At 55.8% G+C, this 21,742-nt stretch overlaps 2 protein-coding genes across 3 annotated transcripts; both read right to left on the bottom strand.

The window, feature by feature from the left end:
• Nucleotides 1-230: 230 nt before the first annotated feature.
• On the bottom strand, nt 231-7,811 carry GZMM (granzyme M). Of its 2 annotated transcripts, none has more exons than XM_047777831.1 (6): nt 6,810-7,811; nt 6,120-6,355; nt 2,723-2,882; nt 1,438-1,573; nt 1,010-1,273; nt 231-421 (listed from the first exon to the last, which is right to left on the bottom strand). In XM_047777831.1, exons 2-6 carry the CDS (start codon nt 6,187-6,189, stop codon nt 362-364), a joined length of 690 nt encoding a protein of 229 aa, XP_047633787.1. In that variant the 5' UTR covers nt 6,190-6,355; nt 6,810-7,811; the 3' UTR covers nt 231-361. The 2 variants fall into 2 exon arrangements, with proteins under 2 accessions (XP_047633787.1, XP_047633786.1); XM_047777830.1 differs by having other exon boundaries at nt 231-483.
• A 136-nt stretch (nt 7,812-7,947) lies between these two features.
• Nucleotides 7,948-14,602, bottom strand: CDC34 (cell division cycle 34, ubiqiutin conjugating enzyme). Its single transcript, XM_047777832.1, has 5 exons — nt 14,311-14,602; nt 11,640-11,726; nt 11,450-11,547; nt 10,820-10,954; nt 7,948-8,851 (listed from the first exon to the last, which is right to left on the bottom strand). The coding sequence occupies exons 1-5, from the start codon at nt 14,485-14,487 to the stop codon at nt 8,644-8,646; spliced, it is 705 nt and encodes a 234-aa protein (XP_047633788.1). The 5' UTR covers nt 14,488-14,602; the 3' UTR covers nt 7,948-8,643.
• Nucleotides 14,603-21,742: the final 7,140 nt, after the last annotated feature.

The following is a 21,742-nucleotide window of genomic DNA, read 5'->3' on the forward strand; positions in this document are numbered from 1 at the left end:
CCCTGTCTCCCCTCCAGCTTCCCTGCCCCCAGCCCACCCCTCCAGAGAGAACCTGGCTTTGGAATCCAGCACTGGCCAACACCGCCCTCTGCTGTTGCCTCGGACCCTCGCCAGCTGCTGGGCACTCTGAGCAGCCTCAGAAGTGCAACCTCTGTTTTATTATCAGGGAGAGTGAGGTGGGCCCTGAGGCCCACTACCTGTGGGGACAGAATCCAGGCAGGCTCACACGGTTTCCTCGTTACCATTTATTGGTCCTGAGACATGGCCAGGTCCCCGACTGCCCCTCCCTATGGGGCCACCCTTTGGAGCCTCAGGCAGGAGGTGGGACCCTTATCCGTGGATGACCTTCTTGATCCAGGACTTATAGGGGGCCACGGCTGTGGCCACGGGGGGCTTGAAGATGTCCGTGCAGGCCTCGGAGCTGAAGGACAGGATCCCAGCCACATGACCTCTGCTGCACACCACGGGCCCACCTGAGTCCCCCTGCCCAAGGCACAGAGCAGTGCTCACTCTTGCTGCCCGTGGAGGGGTCTGACTATCCCGGGGTGGGTGGGTGGGGTTGGGAGGCGCAGGAGGCTGATTACAGGGCACAGACCCCTGCCCCGGGGCTGTAAGACCCCACCCCCAGCACCCCTGGCTGTAAGGCCCTGCCCCCCAGCACCCTGTCCCTGTGCCCCACCAACTTCAGTCCCTCCTTCCTTGTCTCTTTTAACTCTCTTTGCTCCTTCTCATTGCAGGGTCTTTGCACAGGGTAGATCCATGCCCTGATCTTCGGTGCTGGAGTTCCAAATCCAGTTCTGCCACCCCTGCCTGTGTGACCACAGGCAAGCCACTTATCCTCTCTGTGCCTTAGTTTCTGCATTTGCTCATGCTGGTGCCAACGTTTGGGACCCCCAGAGAATGGAGGGAGCAAGGACCCAGGGAGAGTCAGGTTGTTGGGTTGCCCGGTAGCCCAGCCAAATGCCTCCCATCAGGTCCACTGCCTGGCACCCCACCCTAGCATCCTCACCTTGCAGGGGCCCTGGTTCGAGGAGTTGGCCTCCAGGCACATCATGCGGGGGGTGATGTCACCATGCCAGTAACGACTATTGTTGCACATCCTAGCATCCAGCACACGCACATCCAGCTCCCGCAGTGCCTTAGCCAGCTTCCCACCCTGGTGGGTCAGGCCCCAGCCGGCCACACTGCACCGAGCTCCTGCTGCCACCGCCCGGCGCCCTCGGGGCAAGTCCAGGGGCCGGATGGTCCTGCTGGGCTTCACCTTCCCGTCCAGCTACAGGGACAGGAAGGGGCAGTTGAGTGGAGGAGGGGCAATGGGGGAGGGACCTGGGGAGGGCAATGGGGGAGGGGCCCTGGGAGAGGGGGAATGGGTAAGGGCAGCGGGGAAGGGTGATGGGGAGGGGAACCTGGAACTGTCATTTCTCCCATTGGCAGTACCTTCAGCAGTGCCAGGTCATTCTCCAGATGGGGTGGTGGCTTGTAGTCGGGGTGCAGGACCACCTCCCTGATGCGGCAGGTAAGGCTGGGGTCTCCCAGCACATGGATCCCCAGCACCAGCCTCAGCAGTTGCTTCCTAGGTGTGACAGATTAGGGTGTGGGAGGCAGCCTTGCAGCCTGGGGATACTTCCACACACCCCAAGCCACGCCAGAGGCATGTGCTGTGTTGTCTAAATGCTGACCACCACCCCCTAGCCTGGGGCTCCAGACAGGGCTTTTGTTATGCCTCAACATCAGAATTTGTTCAGAGGTTGGTACATGACTGACTGGGCCCATCAGTACCTATCTTCATAAATTTGCCCGAACTATAGAGAAACAGGCTCCTTTTACTGGACTTAAGGAGGGCCCATCCTTGCCACCATGTGAGAGGGCTTTCCTAATAATGTGGCCAAGGGGCTAGACAGCAGGGGTGAGAGACAGGCAAACTTCTTTTGTCTGTGTGTGTGTGTTTTTTTTAGGGGCACACCCCTGGCATATGGAGGTTCCCAGGCTTGGGGTCTAATCGGAGCTTTAGCTGCTGGCCACAGCCACAGTAATGCCAGATCCTTAATCCACTGAGCAAGGCCAGGGATCAGAACCCGCAACCTCATGGTTCCTAGTCGGAATCGTTTCCACTGCACCATGACAGGAACTCAGAGACAGGCAAACTTCTGAGCACCTCATGTGAGTACCTAGATCAAGCCATGCCCGAAGGCTGTCTCCTCTTTTTGTTTTAACTTACAGGAACCAACAGACCTCCTTTGGTTACTTTACCCTGTTTGATCTGTGGTCTTTATTACTGGCTAGACTAGAGGTAAGGTATCTCTTATTTTGGGGGGCTTCATGATGGCATCAGGGACCCAGGTTCCTCTGTGCTGGCTCTATCATGCTCCTAGGCCATGGGCACAGGTGGGAGACACATACTTGGGTGTCACAATAGACCAACTCTGTCCATTTGGACGTTTCTTTTTTGTAGCAAATACACCTGTGGATGTGACACTAGGCTGTGAGGATTCGCAGAAACTCTCACAGGCTAGTGTCACATATATATGCCTAAAGGTCGATGACATACGCATGCCTCAGCAATCAGTGGAGAGGAGAAGGGGACCCCCCCCTCCCATGATGCTATAATTGGCTTAAACCTCTCAGGCCCCACCTCCTGGTGAGAATGGGGACCCCGGGATAGATGGGACAGATTCGAGGACCCCCAGGAATGACAGGGGTGGGGCAGGGCAGGGTCACTCACGGCTGGACCAGGCAGTGGGCAGCTGTCAACACCCATTGCTGGTGCACGAGGACACCCCCACACAGATGGGTACCGGCTTTTTGCAGCGAGACCATGTATGGATGGGAGTTGTGGTTAGCCTCTCGGCCCCCAATTATGTGGGTCTCAAATGTGTTGCCTCCTGCGGTGGGGGGACAGAAAAAGCCAGGTTAGGGCTGGGTACCCCTCCCCTACCATGATCCTCTGACTCCAGTTCTGAGGTCCTGGACCCATAACAGATTTATCATCCAAACACAGTCCCTTCTGCTCCCCGAGATGATCAGGTTGACAGGATCCCTCCTACACCTTTACTCCCAAATCCTGGTCACCATCAGGTGACCATCCTACATCTATACCACATCCCTTGCTTCTGGACCCGACTGAACCTCCCTGAGCACCACAGCTCAGCCCCTACTCAGCAGCCAGGGGAGCTGTTTAAAGTGGAGAAACCGGGAGTTCCCGTTGTGACTCAGCGGTAATGAACCCAGCTAGTATCCATGAGGATGCGGGCTTGATCCCTGGCCTCGATGGTGGGTTAAGGATCCGGTTTTGCCGTGAGCTGTAGTGTAGGTTAAAGGTTTGGCTTGGATCCTGTGTTGCTGTGGCTGTGGTGTAGGCTGGCAGTTGTAGCTCCGATTCGACCCCTAGCCTGGGAACCTTCATATGTCGCGGGTGTGGCCCTAAAAAGCAAAAAAAAAAAAAAAAAAGTGGAGAAATGGGGGAGAATGTGAGGTGTGAGACAGGGCGGCCACAGTGCCAACAGTCCAACAGCTCCTCAAAGGTTAAATTATCACCTGCCCAGCAACTTCCTCCAGCAGATGAAACACGAGCACACAAAATGTGCACATATGTTCACAGCAGCACCATCCACAGCAGCCAAACTGTGGGACAGCCCAAATGTACATTGATGGGTGAACATATAAACAGACGTGTTCCTCCACACAAAGGAGCATCACTAGAGGACAAAAAAGAGAGCAGCGCCAACCCTTTCTACCACGTGGACGGACCTGGAGGCCACGACGCTCAGTGAGAGAAGCAGACACAGAAGGACACACAGTGTGGGATTCCACGGGTGGGAAACGTCCAGAACAGGCTCATCCACAGACACAGAGAGTGGGTTCCTGGTTGTCAGGAGTTGGGGGAGGGGAGGAAGAGCAACTGTTGATGGGGAGACGGTTTCCTCTTTAAGGAGACAAAATGTTCTGGAATTAGACTATGGTGATTGTGGCACAACTTCGAATAGATTAAAATTCTCTGAATTTACACTTTAAATGGGCAAACTGCATCCTGCGTGAATGATATCTCAATAAAGCTGCTATAAAAATTGTTCTAAGGGAGTTCCTGCTATGGTGCTCTGGGATTGGCAGCATCTTGGAAGCACAGGGACTCAGGTTCGATCCCTGGCCTGGCACAGTGGGTTAAGGATCTGGCATTGCTGCAGCTGCAGCTTATGTTGCAGTGGTGGCTCGAATCTGATCCCCGGCCTGGAACTCCACATGCCATGGGGTAGCCAAAAAGAAAAAAAAAAAAAGAAAAGAATATGGCATTGTCACCACTATGGCTCAGGTCACTGCTGTAGCGTGGGTTCAACCCCTGGCCTGGGAACTTCTGCATGCCATGGACAAGGTAAAACAAACAAACAAACAAAAAACCAGGCCTAAAACCATGTATGCTCAGCAAATATTGATGGATAGATGGATGATGGATGGATGGATCCCTATCCTGCTGGGTCCCAGTTTATCACAGACCATTGTCATCCAACCAGGCCAGGCCAGGATAGTGGGATGCCCATCACCCTCTTCCTTCCATCTCATGCTCCCAGGTGTCAGCTCTGGCCAAGCATACATGGTTTGGGGAGGCAGCTAGCTTGAGCTCAAATTCCACTCTGTCCCTCTCAGCTAGATGATCCTGGGTAGGTCACCTCATTCTCTGGGCTGTGGTTTGCTGCTCCGCAACTTGGGGTTGTGTATAAATGTGTGTCACAGATCCTACCTCTTGGGTACTGCCAAGGGGGCACATAGCCCCATGTTCTGTAAACCCAGCTCCAGGGTGAGGTGAGGAGCACAAGCTCTCCTCAGAGTCCCAGAGTCTTCCTCAAGATAACTGCAAGGGGAAGATGAATGGTTTCACCCCAAGATGCCTGGTGAAAGTCAGCTTTCCAAGTGGTCCAGGTGACAGCACCAGGTAGTGGGTGAACACAGCGCCCCCGCCAAGGTTCCTTGGGAAAATGCACAACTTGTACCCAGGCAGGGCATCAGCAGACAGGCCCTGGGGCGTCATAGGACCCAGGAGAGAGGGAGAAACTGCCAAAGAAGAGGGGACCAAAGACAGCAGGACAACGGGTGACCCATGCTGGACCTCTGCTCCCACAAAGGACACCAGGGGGACAACTGTGATAGGTCTGTAGATGAGCAGATAGGGAATGACACCAAGAATCCACCAGTCACATAAAAGGACATCCTTGTTCCCCGAAAACACATGCCAAAGCACTTAGGAGTAAGGGGTGGTGTGTCTGCAACTCACTCTCAGGTGGTTCAGAAGAATCGTGATTAAACATACATGTTTATATCTTACACACACACACACACACACACACACACACACACACACGGTGGGGGATATGATAAGGCAATTGTGGAATAATGTTTACAACCAAGGAATCTAGGGAAGAGAATTCAGAGGAGTTATCTGTAGGATTCTCTGTAAGATCAGAATTCAGTCCAAAGGAAAAGAATGCAGAATATCTGTCCTGAGGTGCCCTCACCTCTAGCTTGAGGCCCCTGCTCAGGCCTGGCCCTCGCCCTCGCCCTCAGGCTTCACCTAAAAGCTCCTGGAAATAAAATTCGCAGGCTCTCAAGTCCACATCTGAAGCTCTCAGCGCATGCGGAGTTGAGCCACCATCAGATCATGTGGTCCCAGAACAATGCCTCCCCCTAGAAAGAAAGCTAAACGGTGAACAACCCTCTTCCCATTGTAGTTTTCTTCTGTATCTTCCCACTAGGTCCTCTGTGTGCCCGGCACAAGATACATGAAGTCCAGCTGTGTTGGTGAAAAGTGAAACTCCCCCCACCTCTGCATCCCCACCTCTGTGCTGGGGCCTCCTTCTAGAAATATCCCAGTAAATGGGGGAAGGGATTCTCACAGATGTCAGAAAAGAGCCCCGGGGACGGCAGGTTAGTTCTTGGCTTTTCCTGCAGTCTTGTGAGGCTGCTGTAGGGTAAGCACCTTGTGCTTTGGGGGGAGCTGACATCTCTTCAGTGGGTCCCCTTCTGAGGACAAGGGAGTTGTTCCAATCTCTGTTCCAACAACCAGTGCTCTGCCTCCCACCCAAGGACTCTGGGTCCCAAAGCTTCAGGCCTGGGTTCCCAGCCCTGCTCACCTGCCTGCAGGACCAGCAGCAGCAGCAGCAGCAGCGGTGGTGGCTGCAGTGAGGAGCTGGCAGCCTCCATGGTGCAGGGGAGTCTGAAGAGGTGCTGTCTGGGCCCCCGCTGAACAAAACCATCCTTCCTGTGGGGGAGGTGACATTCACACCCCTCACTGGTTCCATTTCATCCAGAATGTGTTTTTGAGACACATGGGCTCTCCAAAGACAAAACCCCATCACTACTGTTGCACCTGAAAAATGTACAAGAATTTCTCATTATCATCTGGTATTTCGTCATGTTCAAGCCCCTCATCTCATATGTGCTGTTTTGTGGGTTCAATGGGATAATTTCCTTGCTCCTTTATCTTTTTGTGGCAAAACACACAACCATACATTTACCATCCTAACCACTTTTTTTTTCTTTTTAGTGTTGCACGTGTGGCATATTCAAGTTCCCAGGCTAGGAGCCGAATCGGAGCTGCAGATGCCAGCCTATACCACAGCCACAGCAATGTGGGATCTGAGCCATGTCTGCGACTGCATCTCACAACACCGGATCCTTAACCCACTGAGCAAGGCCAGGGATCAAACCCACATCCTCATGGATACTAGTTGGGTTCTTAACCCGCTGAGCCACAATGGGAACTCTGAATCTCTCCCCTTTAAACACTGACTCCCCAGCTCCTCCCCCAGCCCCTGACCCACCATCTACTTCCTGTCTCTGTGGGTCTGACTCCTCCAGGGACCTCCTGGGAGTTGAATCACTCTTTGTCCTTCTGTCTTTCCATGTCTGGCTTCTCTCATTGAGCATCATGTCCTCAGGTCCATCCACATTGGAGCTGGTGTTAGGATGCCCTTCCTTTTTAAGGCTGAATCATATTCCTTTGTATGGATGGACCAGTTTGTCCATCATCTGTCCACGGATACCTGGGGTCTTCTAGTCTTTGGCTATTATGAACAAAGGTGGTATGAATATTCCTGTGTTATGATTACCTGGCAAATCCCAGGGTCCAAGCCAGGCTCAGAGGCAGGGAGCACTGTGATGATGTCTGCCCTGGGCTAGGCAGGGAGGGTGCAGGTATTCATGACCCCAGGAAGTAGGCTCCATTGGTATTGGGGGAGGGGTGATCATACAGGAAACAATAACAGAGGGTGCCTGCTTACATTAGAGTTTCACACAGACAAATAATTTTGCAGTAGAGTTATGTCCAGAAAACTGCATGGGATAACCTAGCAGTAAAAGCCGTTTACCTGAAACCCAACCCAAGGCTGAGGCCCAGAGCTGGGAGTGTTGGGACTCCAAGGCCTCAAATACCAGTGGGGTGTGTGTGCACCAGCTGGGGGGTTTTACACCCAGCTCCCACCCTTGGATAGCCCTGTGGAGGGCAGGTCTGTGTTCCCTCCCCCAGAGGCTGGGGGCTGGCACCTGCTTCCACCTGTCCCACGTATGAAAGTGGTGCCATGTGACCCTGAAGGTGGTGGGGACGAGCTGTTCCTAAGCCCTCATCCTGGATCCTCAGGCAGGTCACCTAGGTGGTAGAGTAGAGACGAGCCAGCCCTGTGCCCCTGTGCCCCCAACATGCACAAATCAAGCACAATGAGGGGTGAACACTGAGTCTGGGGTGGTCTCTGACACAGCAGTGGAAGCGGGGATGGGGAGGAGGGGTCCAAGTAGAGCAGAGGGGCCAGATTGGAGGTGTGAGGGTGATGGTAGGTGGGGTGGGGTGACTCCAGGACAGAGGGCAATGATCTTCTGCAAGTGGCCAGACACTCTGTTGCAACTGCTCAGTTCTGAGGCTGTGGCTCAAAAGCAACCAGATAGAGATGAAGAAATGGGTGGGGCTTTGTTCCAATAAAATTTTTATTTACAAAACAGGCAGAGCTGGGGGGTGGGTCTGGCTGCTGAGGACTCCAGGGTCTCTCATTGCAAACTGGCAGCTCCGGGATGCTCAGTAGGTGACACCAACCCCGGGGATGCGGGGGGAGGAGTCTGCAGGCAACTGGTGGGACCCCCAGGACCCCTGCAGCTCTAAGACCACACCTGTAGGCAGCTGGGGCTTCCTTTTATAACCAGCTCCCTCTTGCCCAGATCCCAGATCAGCAACCAACAGGAATCCTCAGGGAACTTCCAGGCCTGCCTGCCCGCCAGGCTCAAAGGGGTGCTGCCCGCCATGGTCACACACACATGGGCACAGGCCATGCGCCCGGACCCCGAGGTCCTCTGGCTTCTCATAAAGTCGCTTTATTTAGATTCCAAACAAACCAAAGCAGAGCGAAGAGTGACCCCAAGTTACTCGTCTACTTGAGCTGGGACCCCGAATCTCTGGCTCCAGCCAGCAGGATGGACAGGCAGCTGGGGTCCACAGGCCCAGCTCCAGCAGCGGGTGGACGAGATGGAAGCAGAGGACCAGGGAGGGGCCTGGGGATGGCCGGGGGCCGCACACCGCCGGGAGGTAGTCACAGCGGCAAGAGGCGCCGAGAGCCCACACAGTCGGGCGGCTGAGGTAAAATTTGTAAGTTTATTCGTGGGGATGCAGTGTCAGGACTCCTCGGTGCCCGAGTCATCCTCGTCGTCCCCAAAGCAGCTGTCGGCCTCGGCCTCGCCGTCCTCGTAGTAGTCATCGTAGAAGAGGTCCGAGCCCTCATCGGGCACCGGGGCCTTCGTCTTCACGCAGTACTCGGCCAGCGTGGTGGGCACCTTCACGCCATCCCGCTCTGCGTCCACCTTGGTCCCCAGGACCTGCTTCCTAGAGGGAGACGGGGGAGTCAGCTGGTCCTGTCCGGCCTCAGGGACTGGCCTGCAGGGACTGGGCACAGCTCTGGGGCCAAACAGGTGCCACCCACCTTGGCCCCTCATGTGCTCCACATGGAAAACTGCCAGCAGCCTGGGGGTGGGGGTGGGGCAGCCACACTACAGGCGCATGGCCCCAGGGTGCTGCGACCAGAGAACCAGCAGACAGGCCAGCCCCATGGGAGGAAGCCTGAAATGGACAGAGCAGGACACCGGGGACGCCCAGGACAGCCGGAGACTGATCCCTAGTGAAGCCCATGCCTGTCTGCAGGAGCTTGGGTTGCAGTCCTGCTTAGGCAGCACGTGGGACAGCCAGGGTGGCCTGAACTAAAGGACATGGGCTGCTCAATGATAGGCTTGTTAGGAAGACCAGGTCCCCAGGTGGGCAAGGGGGGAGCAGCCCCAGGGGAGGGCATGGCGGATCCCTCAGCAAACCCACAGTGTGCTCAGAACATCCCACCAGGGTTTTAACTTAAGCATCTTCCCAGCCAGCAGGATGTCTCTGCACCAGCTTCCTGTCCAGAGTTTCATCAACGCAGCAGCACCACTGAAGGCCAACAGCCCTGAGCCTGAGCTCTGCCCCTGTGGTTGCGCAGCCAACTCCAGAGACAGGGGTCCACAGGCCTGCACATACGGCTCAGGCTCAGCCTCTGCAGGTGCACATAGCAGGTAAATGTGGGCATGGGTGCAGGTGGGTCGTCATGTAGACCTGTGTCTGACTTACTCACTTTCTACAAGGTAAATGCTTTCTACAGATTAAGGGACAGACTGAAAACCTAATTGGAATAGGCTTAACAAAGGGTTTAAGTTTGTCACAAAACAAGTCACAAGCAGAAGTTCCTGCTGCAGCTCAGCAGTAAAGAGCCTGACTTAAAAAAAAAAAAAAGAGAGACTGACTAGTATCCATGAGGACAAAGGTTCGATCCCTGGCCTCACTCAGTGGGTTAAAGGATCACGCATTGCAGTGAGCTGCAGTGTAGGCTGCAGACTCGGCTCAGATCCGGCATTGCTGCAGCTGCGGCATAGGCTGGCAGCTATCTCCAATTCGACCAGGGAATTTCCATGTGCCACAGGTGTGGCCCTAAAAAGCAAAAAAAAAAAAAAAAAAAACCACCCCCCAAAAAAACCCCCAAACACAAAAACCAAGTCACAAGCTCCAGGAGGACAAGTGACAAAGGAAAATGGTCAGCACAGCTCACAAGACACAACAAACACAACAAGGAAGATAGGAAGTCCCTTGGGGCATCGCTGGGGCAGGCCTCTTGCGCTCTGGGCCCCACACCCAGCCAAGCACCCATGGTTCAGGGAATGTTTGCACAGATGCCTCTGTGAGGATGGCTACCTGCTTCGTCACAGCAGGGACAGGAGACAATGAAAATGAGGGACGGTTAACCCTGGCAAATTCCTAAGTAACGCACTGCTTCTATAACCAAGAAAAAACTGTTTTTCATGAAAGAAGGTATTTCCTAAATATGCTGATATCACATGCCTTTGTTCCCTTTTGCAAGTGGAAGTGACATTCACAGCTATAAGGTGAAAAAATAGATCACACAAAGCATACATGGAAAACACACTCCTGGAGGAGAGCAGCAGAGGCCACAGGCTCACAGACCTACTCTTGGGGTGAGCATGAGGGGTACACGCAGGTGGAGGGGGGAGGGAGACACACACAGGCAGACTGGCAGGATCTCTGCCCTTTCTGTCACAAAGCAAAAGAACATGGCAAGACCCCCTGCTGGAATTCAGTGGTCACAGGATGTTTATCTCTGTGCCCATGTGAGGTATACACATGCACATACTCTGCGGTGCACATGGCACAGCCATGCTCGACGTGCACCACACACTCCCAGGACTGGGACGCCTCGAGGCGCGCAAGAGGAAGAGAAGCAAGGGTTCTCCAGAGAGTGGAGGGAGCAGGGCTCACCGGATGATGTCCGTGTACTCCCGGTCCCTGCCTTTGCTCTCTTTCCACTTCCTGTACATCACCGAGGCATCCACGTTGGCAGGTGAAAAGGTGTTCGGTTCGTTGAGGAGGGAGATGACGCTCAGGAGGATGGTCCTGGGGAGCAGGAGTCAGTGTGGGGGGTGTTCTCTGCCCAGCCAGCCTGTCGGGAGCATGTTCTCCTGGGAGCCTCACACCCTGAACCATGCCCCACCCCCCACCTCCCAGGCTCCTCAGACAAGATCTAAGGGAAGCCAAGGCCAGAACCACCTTCCTTGCACTGAAGTAGGCCTGTCCCCCTCCCCAAGGCATCCTGCCTGGAGAGGGGGTCCCCTTATGCCACCCACTTTTGCTGTGGCCTAGGCCGGAAAAGACATGCAGCAGGAGGCAGGGTGCCTGGGCCTCTGTGGGTGAGCAGTCTGCCTGTGGACGAGGGGCTGTGATCATGGGCTGGAGGAAGAAGGGGAGACCCCAGGGCAGGCAGATGAAGATGTGGAATTCCCAGAGCCATTCCTGAGGTGGGTGGGGCAGGGGTGTCAGGCAGGAGGTGGGGTCCCACGTTGCCACCACCAGCATCTGAGCATCCAGGGCTTGCCAGGCCAAGGACCTCACCTGACATTCTGGGTGGGGTTCCACCGCTCCGAGGGCAGCTCCCCACTCTGAGGGTCGTCAACCGGAGGATGGAGAATGGAGATGCACACGTCCCCAGTCTGCATGGTACAGGAGGGGGTCAGTGCCTGCAGCTCCAGATCTCATCCATAGCACCCCCTCCCACCCACCCCAATGCAGGGGACCAGCTCACCTCATAGATGTTGGGGTGCCACATCTTGGTCAGGAACCGAAAGGCTGGTGGGGAGTAAGGGTAGTCAATGGGGAACTTGAGGCGCGCCTGGTGGGAGGCAGAGAGCATGGGCTCAGTAGGGCCAGAGCAGGCTGGCCAGGGACCTCGCTTGCCGGCCACAGCTCACACAAACCTGGGGCTTTTTTGGGGTCACCAGAGCTGTCCCTGGTCCCTGCCTGCTGCTGGGGGCATGGGCACTGCCAGGGAGCAGCTCCAGTCCTCTGGGCCTGGGGGAGGGGCGGGCACATGCCAGCAGGGGCCTGGGCCTCAGCTTCCAGCTTGTGGGGGGATTAAAATAGCCGAGTGTTCACCAGGCAGTCATCCCCACACCTCCCTGGGCAGGCGCCCGCCGTGGGCGGACATGAGTCAGCGCTGGGCGGAGAGGCTCTCTACCCAAAGGTGTCAGTCCTGGGGGGGGGTGGTCAGGAAGGCGGACAGGAAGGTCACGGGGCAGATGGGGGAGGGCCCTGTGGGTGAAAGCTGTGCCTTGGCTTCAGCCTATTTAAGCCCTAGTCCCAGGATCTGGTGGTGCTTTAGGCTCTCAGAGGCCAGGCAGCATGCTAGGGGCCACACTGGGTACACTGCTGCAGGTCCTTCAACTGACCTGTGGAGAACTGCTCTCCTGTGCTGGAGACACAAGGGAAGTCCCTCTGCCAGCCTGGAACTCAAGCCTCAGACTCTGCCCTGGGGTCTCCAAAGCCCAGTGCTGGGTTTCTAAGTGACAGCCCAAGACCAACTGAAGCTTCCTTAGCAAGGCAGGGTGACAGGCCTCCCCTGACTAAGCACCTAGCACCCACCAAGTCCCAGGGTGCCTTTATTGCTGTGCAAACTGCAGCTCAGAAAAGGAGAGCACTTTGCCTGAGGGCACAGAACTCTGGAGGGGCTCCCAAACTTGGGTTTCCAGGGCATGCCTTCATCACCTGCTGCCCAGGACCCTCTGGCTCATATGGGGAAGTGGGTGAGGCCTGGAAAACTCAGAGGAGGAGGTTGGGAAGCGATGGTGGACCCCCTGGCACTTCCAGCCCCTGCTATTTCTACATCTTTTGGGACACGAGGATCAGAGACCACCGTGGGTCCCAAGCTGGCCTGACGACAGATGCTATAGCAGGCAGATGTGAAATGTGCAGCACCCTGAACCCAGTCCTTCCTTCTTCAGAAAAGCAGGATTATTCCCCCCAAAGCCAGCCTAGAAGGCCCTACCCACAATCCCCTGTAAACAGAGAGTAATAGCCAGAACCACCCCCCTATTCCCCCCCCCCCGCCCCGCCCCCATCCTTTCCTTTCCTTCCAGAGTCCTGGCCTGGCCGCAGGGTGGGACTCTGCTATCCCAGCTCTGAGCACCGGCCCTTATCCTCACAGCCAGTTGTACCCAGAAGCACACAAAAGAGACCAGGGAGGGAAGCTGGTTAGATCACTTAGTGAGCAACCCTAAATCCATGCCCTGCATGGGGAAGATGGATTCCAACCATAGAACTCAGCCCAGAGCTGTCCACACTCATCCCCCCCATCCCACCTCAGCAATGCCAGTAGCCCAGGCTGTTCTGTTGAGGTTGCTGAGCTAGCCAAAAGTGCAAACACAGAATCTGTCCAGGCGGCATCAGCCTCCCCACCCCCCAACCCAGGCCTCCCAGCCAGGCCTGCAAGGCTCTTGGCAGGGTGTGTGTGTGTGTGTTCGTTCCCAGCTGATGGTTCAGGCCCCATCTCTCGCCCAAGGAGACCCCCTGCCGTGTCCCTCTGGCTCAAGGAGCAAAGTCCTTTGATCTGGGAGGGGTCCTTCAAGACCACAGCTAGACTCAGATCCTCCCCAGGTTTTGGCTGGAGTCCATGACACACAAGTCCCCAGGAAAGCACTTGCCTCCCAGCTCTGACAACAAGAGGGAACTGCTTGGATTTAAGCCACCACCGAGGGCCCAGAAACCACGAGAGCTTGAGATTCGGGCCCAAGAAGCCAACGACTCATTGGAACCTGAAAAAGGCCAGGACCCCAACCTTCTGAGGTGGGGCCTGGGGTGGGTTCTGCTCCGTGGTTTCCAGGGACAGGGAGGAGGGTGGGAGTGACCGTCAGAGAGAGCAGGTTACATAAAGCTCAGGATGAAGCCAAGAGGGCCTGGCCGGCTGCTATCGGCAAGGGTGGACGCTTTCCAAGCAGGTCCCTGCTGCCAAGGCCCCATCCTGGCCTCTGTTGGAACCCGAGCAGGAGGCCGAGCCAGTCCCCAGGCCAGCGGGCCTCCCTCCCCCACGCCCTCCCTTCCCAAGCCGGCGCTCCCCGCAACAGTATTGGCTGGTTCTGGGGAGGCTTTTTTGTCTCCTCTGAGCAGCGAGCAGGGCCGGGCGGCGGGGAACACTAAGGGCTGGGGGAAGCAAGAACCCTGCACCCAGAGAAACACGAAGGGTCCTAGGTTTCCTCTCTGGCGCCTGAAGCGGGCTTAGAGGGGATAGGCGCTTCTCGGGGACTCCTGAGGCCGGACAGGGAAGAAGGGGTGACTGAGAGCCCCGAACTCGCCGGAGGCGGCCAGGCAGTGGAGCAGAGGGAGGAGGCCCCGCGAGGGGAGCGGGCAGGGAGCAGAGGTGGAGGAGGGGCCCCGAGGACCCGGAGCAGGGTCGCTCGCTCGCCCCCCTCTTCGCTGCTCACCTTGAAGTAGCCGCCCTCGTAGTAGGTGTTGGGGGGCCCGAAGATGGCCACCTCCCAGTTGTACAGATCGCCCTCGTCCACCAGGGTCACCCGGAAGCCCTCCACCGGCTCCTCCTGCAGCCCCTTGAGCTCCAGCAGCAGCGCCTTCTGCGAGCTGGGCACCAGCGGCCGGGCCATGGCGGCGGCGGACGGGCCCGGGCTCGGGGCCGGGGCAGGGGGCGCGCGGGGCCGCGGGGCCGCGGGACCGCGGGACGGGCCGGGGCCGCCTTCCTCCTCTGCGCCGCCGCCGCCGCCGCCCGGGGCACCCGGGGGATCCACTCGCTCTGTGCCGCCGCCCGGCCCTCGCCTCGGCCGCCGCGCCCCGCCCCCGCCGCCTCCCGCGCCTGCGCGCAGCCTGCCCCGCCCGCGCCTGCGCGCCCGCCCGCGGGGCACGACGGGAAGCGATCCCTCCCCCGGCCGCCGAGCGCGCCGCCGGGAGCCGGGGGCCGCGCGCGCAGGCGCCTTGGCGCTTCCGAGGCCCTGGGAGGCCTCCGCCGCCCCGGCTCTACGAGCTCCCCTGATGCCTGTGCGCGGGGCCGCGGGCAGGGCTGCGCTGCGCTGCCCCGCCCGGCTCGCGGCCCTTTTGGGCCTTTTTGTGACGTCCCGGCGCGGGGTGGGGCCGGGGCGGGGCCGGCTCGAGCCTCAGTTTCCACACCCATGACCCGGGCCCAGGCTGCCCCGGGCCAGCCGAGAGGGTCCCTCTACTTCCGGCCCTCTTCCCCCTTAGGGTGTGCTCTGCCCCACAGTCTCGGGACCTGTTCTGGCCAAACCCCAGATAAAAACTTGACCCCAGCTGTGTCCATATCAGGCTGACCTTTGACTCCAGCTAGCCGGGGGGTGGGAGGGGGTGGGGGGTGGGGGGTCTGGGCTTCCCCCCACCTTCCGACCCCGCCTGGCTGACCTGACAGCACCCTGGCCCAGACACCCACACAGCTCTGGGTCGGAGATGTGTGTATGTGCGCGCGCTCGGACCTGGTCTACAGCCTTGCAGGTCCGCAGGTGACAGCTCCCCACGAGGGTGGGCATGGCCCCCGTGGCCTGTGGTGGCCTTGCTGGCAGGTGACCCGGGCAGCCAGCAGCTGCACCAACACTTGAGGCTGGGCAGAGCTGATTCCCTCCCCCGCCTGTCTGTCACCTGGGCCTGGGCTGGCCCCAGCTGAGGACAGGCAGGTAAATCTGTCTGGAGATAAAAAAAAATGTCATCTCTGGGAATGAGCAAAGGAGCCTGAGAAAGAGCCATGGGCAGAGCAGTAGCTTCAGTGGCTCTCATCAATACAGGGGCTTGCCCTGCACACCAGGGGACCTGGAGGGGCCTCCCCTATAGGGTGGGCCACACACACTTTGTCCAGAGATCCCTGGACAAGTATTCTCTGTCCCTTGTTCTCTGCCAGTGACACCAATGTCATAGTGTTGGTCAGTGGCAGCTTGCTGATAAATAGTAATTAGAATTAATTATGATTCTTCCAGAGAAGTTTCCCAAGATGTATCCCCATGTATATGGCAGGAATTATTGGGTGGGTGGGGAATAGGTAAAGGGAGGTACCAGGTTTACATACTCTGCATTCGGTCCCACTGAGGCTTTGTCTCCCAAGACAGCCTGCATCTCAGGCTCTGCAACGTCCTGAGGTTGTGGACATCCCAGGCTTCTGCCTGCCCATTTTCTGGCCATGGCACCTCCATTTCCTGAGGGGGCCCCCACTCTTAGTCTGCAAGGTTCGAATTGGACTGATCCCTAAGCCCTGGCTGAAGTGGTTAGTTTAGCATGTGACTTGACTGTCTAAGGAGATGCAGCCTGGGATATTTTCTGGGACACAACGCTGAGATGGCTGAGCTGGGAGCCCTGGGCCTTGTGCATAGGCCCATCTCATCAACATGAAGTCTTTGAACAAAGCTGGCACTCAGGAAAGCTAAGCCAACTGATGAGAAAGTGCCAGTGACTGTGCTCCTGGATCCAGCCATGCCTGACCTCCCCTTGCAATGGTGCAAGTCAATAAATTTCTTTTTTTTTTTCTTCCGCTTCTTACTAAGCCAGCAACGTGGGATCTGAGTCAAGTCTGCAACCTGCATCACAGCTCACAGCAATGCCAGATCCTTAACCCATTGAGCGAGGCCAGGAATTGAACCTGTGTCCTCGTGGATGCTAGTCAGATTTGTTTCCGCTGAGCCACGATGAGAACTCTTTTATTAAGCCAGTTTGAGTTGAGCGTTCCATCCACAGGCTATAGAAGAGCCCTGGGAGTTCCCTGCTGGCTCAGTGGGTTAAGGTTAAGGTTCCGGCATTGTCGCTGCTATGACTCTCGTTACTGCTGTGGTGTGGTTTCCATCCCTGACCCAGGAACTTCCACCTGCTGCAGGTGCAGCCAAAACAAAGAAACAAAAACAAAAAACAGAGCCCTGAATTCAAATCTAGGTTCTGCCTTGACTTTAGAAATGGTCCTCCAGGGAGTTCCTGTTATGGCTCATCAGTAAGGAAACTGACTAGGATCCATGAGGAGGCGGGTTCAATCCCTGGCCTCAGTCAGTGGGCTAAGGATCCGGTGTTTCTGTGAGCTGTGGTGTAGGTTGCAGACATGACTCAGATCCTGAATCACTGTGGCAGTGGTGTAGGCCAGCAGTTGTATTCAATCCCTAGCCTGGAATTTCCATATACTGCGGGTGTGGCCCTAAAAAGCAAATAAAACAAATGGTCCTCCAATGCTCAACTTGTTTATCTTAAAATGAGTTACATGAAATATAATGCTTGTAAGCCCTTGGCATGGAGCTGGAATATGTTACGGAGATTTGCGCAATAGCATTTTGCTGCAGTTGTGCCTGTTGGGAAAAGTCATCATCTCAGGAGGCAGTGGGGCTGCAGGGCTGAAGCAGGGGGGTGCATGGGCCCCTAAGTTCATAGCAGCACTATTCACAATAGTCAAGACATGGAAACAACCTAAATGTTCACTGACAGGTGAATGGATTAAGAAGATGTAGTACATATACAGCCATAAAAAAGAACAAAATAATGCCATTTGCAGCAACGTGTATGCAACTAGAGATTCTATACTAAGTGAAGTCAGAGAGAGAAAGACAGGGGAGTTCCCGTCGTGGCGCAGTGGTTTACGAATCCGACTAGGAACCATGAGGTTGCAGGTTCGGTCCCTGCCCTTGCTCAGTGGGTTAATGATCCGGCGTTGCCATGAGCTGTGGTGTAGGTTGCAGACGTGGCTCGGATCCCGTGTTGCTGTGGCTCTGGCGTAGGCTCTCTCTGGCTTGGGAACCTCCATATGCTGAGGGAGCGGCCCAAGAAATAGCAAAAAGACAAAAAAAAATAATAAAGGAAAGAGAAAGACAAATACCACATGATAGCTCTCATATGTGGAATCTAAAACAGCCACAAATGAACCTACCTACAGAATAGAAACAGACTCACAGGAGTTCCCGTCATGGCTCAGTGGTTAATGAATCCGACTAGGAACCATGAGGTTGCGGGTTTGATCCCTGGCCTTGCTCAGTGGGTTAAGGATCCGGCGTTGCTGTGAGCTGTGGTGTAGGTTGCAGACGCGGCTCAGCTCCCACGTTGCTGTGGCTCTGGCGTAGGCTGGTGGCTACAGCTCTGATGAGACCCCTAGCCTGGGAACCTCCATATGCCTTGGGAGCGGCCCTAGAAAAGACCAAAAAAAAAAAAAAAGAAACAGACTCACAGACATGGAGGGTAGACTTGCAGTTGCCAAGGGGGAGTGGGGAGGGAGTGGGATGGACTGGGAGTTTGAGCTTAGTAGATGCAAACTATTACACTTAGAATGGATAAGCAATGAAATGAGGTCCTTTCATACAGCACAGGGAACTATATCCAGCTTCCTACAGCTTCCTAGGACAGACCATGAAGGAAGATAATGTAAGAAATGGTGTGTGTGTGTGTGTGTGTGTGTGAGAGAGAGAGAGACAGAGAGACAGAGAGACAGAGAGAGACTGGGTCACTGCTGTACAGCAGAAATTGACACAACATTGTAAATCAACCATACTTAAAAAAGGCGGGGAGGGAGAGAATGTGACCCCTCACAGGGAGAGGGACATGGAGAAGGAAGACAAAGGTTACAGGGTGGGCTTCAAGTTCAGCTCTGTCTCTTTCTGCAGTCTGCTCTGAAAGCTGGGTCCACTCAGCTACAGTAGTAGACAATAATGCCACAGATGTCCACATCCTGACCCCAGAGCCTGGGTATACAATGCCTCACCTGAGAGAAGGAAATCTGCAGCTAAGATTCCACCCCTTGAAGTGGGATGACCTGGTTCTCCAGGTAGCCCCTGTGAAGGGGCCATGAGCCAAGGGCAGTGCCTCTGGAAGCTGGAAAAGGCAAGAGAATAGATTCTTGCATGGAGCCTCCAGAGGGAACCAGCCCTGCCCACACCTGGATCTTAAGACTTTTAACCTCCAGAATTGTAAGATAATGGACTTGTATCTAAGTTGCTCACTTTGTGGTGACTTGTTACAATAGCCACAGGGACTAAATACACTGGCCTCTATGAGTGTCAGATTCTTCCTCTGGAAAATTGATTAATTAATTCATGGCCTTCCACGGACAATTCTAGGTGCTGGGGGTACAGCAATGAATAAAATATGCAAAAATCCTGCCCCTGGGGGGACTCGGAGAAAGGACATAAAAACCTGATATTTTTTTTTTTGGTCTTTTCTAGGGCTGCACCCATGGCGTATGGAGGTTCCCAGGTTAGGGGTCAAATCCGAGGTATAGCTGCCAGCCTAAGGCAGAGCCACAGCAATGAGCCACGTCTGCGATCATACACCACAGCTCACGGCAACGCCAGATCCTTAACCCACTGAGTGAGGCCAGGGATTGAACCCACAACCTCATCATTCCTAGTCAGATTCGTTAACCACTGAGCCACGATAGGAACTCCAAAGCTGGTAAATTCGGGTAGCAAAAATTGCTATGAAAAAAAATAAAGCATGGTGAGGCATTAGTAACAGGGGGTAGGGCAGGAGGGTTATTTTAGAAAGGGGGTCTCTTAGGAGGTGGCATTTGAGCAGAGAACAGAACGAAATGAGGAAGTGAGACACATGGGTCTGGAGGAACAGTGTAACAGGGAGAAGAACAGCTCATGCAAAGACCTGAGGTAGGGACAAGACAGACTAGCTAGAGACCAGTGTGCCTCAATCAGAGTGAGGGGACAGAGGCAAGAAAAGAAACTGGGGATTCTCTTGGCTCAGCTCTCCTGAGTGCTCACTTTGTTCACAGGCCTTATGGTAAAAAGATAGCTCCAGGAGTTCCCGTCGTGGCGCAGTGGAAACGAATCCAACTAGGAATCATGAGGTTTTGGGTTCGAGCCCTGGCCTCACTCAGTGGGTTAAGGATCCAGGGTTGCCGTGAACTGTGGTGCAGGTCGCTGATGCAGCTCGGATTCTGCGTTGCTCTGGCTGTGGTGTAGGCCAATTTGACCCCTAGCCTGGGAACCTCCATATGCCACAGGTACAGCCCTAAAAAGCAAAAAAAAAAACAAAAACCAAAAGACAGCTCCACCATCCAGGCCTAGCTTCTCCCAACTCAGCTGCCCCAGAAAAGGCCTCAGAGTGGCACTTCATTGGCCAGCTGGGAGTCACATGCTGTTCCTGAGCCAATCACTGAGGCCAGGGCAACTGGAGCACTCCTACTGGCTGGGGGTGCCCAGAGGGGTGAGGACGTGACTGGGCTGGTGTGGAAGGAGCAGGCTGGATGAAGCTGGGATGGCTGTGCAACCCACAGGATGAGAGAAAGGCCAGCTGAGGGGACAGGGGAGGCATCCAGATGGAGTCCCTGTTCTGGGCAGACTGGGGGGCTTCTGCAGAGACCACAGGCTCCAGAGGAGCTCCAGGTTCAGGGAGGCTGACTGGAGGCTCCGTCCTGCACGTGGCAGGCCTGGGATGTCCTTGGCATGTCCCTGAGGAGACGCCCAGCAGGTGCTTGGCTCTCCAGAGCTGGAGCACTGCAGGGCTGGACCTGAGATGTGAATTTGAGACTCCTTGGTGACCAGGCAGTAATTGAAGCCACAGGCCTGATGAGATGCCAGGGGAGGAAGCACGAGGAGAGGCAAGGCCCCTGGAGGAGCAGGAGGACACCCCTCCCTCAGGGAAGGGGCAGGAGGAGGAGCCTTCTGTGAGGGTTGTGGAAGGACTACACAAGGCAGAGAGGCTGAGTGTCCATGCTGCTGCAAGGCTGGGGAAGCAGGACAGCTGCACTTCCCCAAACTATGCCAGTAAAGGGCAAACCAAGACCTCTGGACCCAAGATCAGGCATGATGGTCACTTAGGAGAGGCAGTGAGGGAAGATGGCTGGGGCAGGGGAGGGGGGAGGCATCCTTGGCTGGAGGTGGCCACAGCCTGATCTGGGGTGCCCCTGGAGCATGAATTGTCTCCAGCGTTGGCTGCCTCTGTGGCAAGCAGGCTGGCTCCTGGATTCTGTCACGGTCACTCATTGGCCACGCCTGCCCCAGAGGGAGGGATGGGGCCTCCTGGACATGTGGCTCTATCTCCAGAGAGGCAGCCGTGAGCCAAGGCAGCTGGGGAGGGGATTTGGTGGCACCAGTGACACCTGCTACACACTGTCCAGCCCAGTTCTGATGACCAGGAGGCGGAGGTCCCTCCCAGGGGACCACAGAGTGGCCCAGAGGATGCTTGGGGCCCATGCGTCCGCAGGGTACTGCGTCTGGATCCTGGCCCCTAACATGGGTGCTTGGCCTGGCTGTGAGCTCTGGGCTGGTGGGGGTCTCAGCACAGCTTGCTCCCTGATGTCGTCCGGTCCCACAAGGTCCTCAGCCCACTCACACGTCTGGCCTGTTTTCTGTGTGCTGAATTGGTAACAGCTCATGCTTACTGAGCAGGGTACTTTTTCTGAATCTTCTGGTTATGTAATGAATGACCCCAAAACTTTGTGGCTGAATACAGTAACAATCATTTATTTAGCTCACTGACCTGCAACAGACACTGCTGGGCTTCCTCACAAAGTGGTTGCTGTGTTTTATGCCAGCACCCACAGGGGTACCTCTTGCCTTTTGTTACCCAGGCCTGGAAGCCATGTGCTGTCAGGAAAGCCATCAAGTTCAAGGGGGGGAGGGATGTAGATTCCATCTTTTATCTGCCCCTGGAGGGGATGGAGATTCAGGAGGAGCAAGTGGGAAGGCAAAGGAACCTGCAGCTATTTTTGGTTTTTGGTGTTTTTTTTTTTTTTTTGGCTTTTTAGGGACACACCTGTGACATATGGAAGTTTTCAGGCTAGGGGTCAAATTGGAGCTACAGATGCTAGACTACACCACAGCCACAGCAATGCCAGATCTGAGTCATGTCTGCAACCTACACCATAGCTTACAACGATGCCAGATCCTTAACCCACCGAGCAGGAACAGGGATTGAACCTGTATCCTCATG

Source organism: Phacochoerus africanus, chromosome 4 (genome assembly GCF_016906955.1).
Source record: "Phacochoerus africanus isolate WHEZ1 chromosome 4, ROS_Pafr_v1, whole genome shotgun sequence".
Taxonomy (NCBI): domain Eukaryota; kingdom Metazoa; phylum Chordata; class Mammalia; order Artiodactyla; family Suidae; genus Phacochoerus; species Phacochoerus africanus.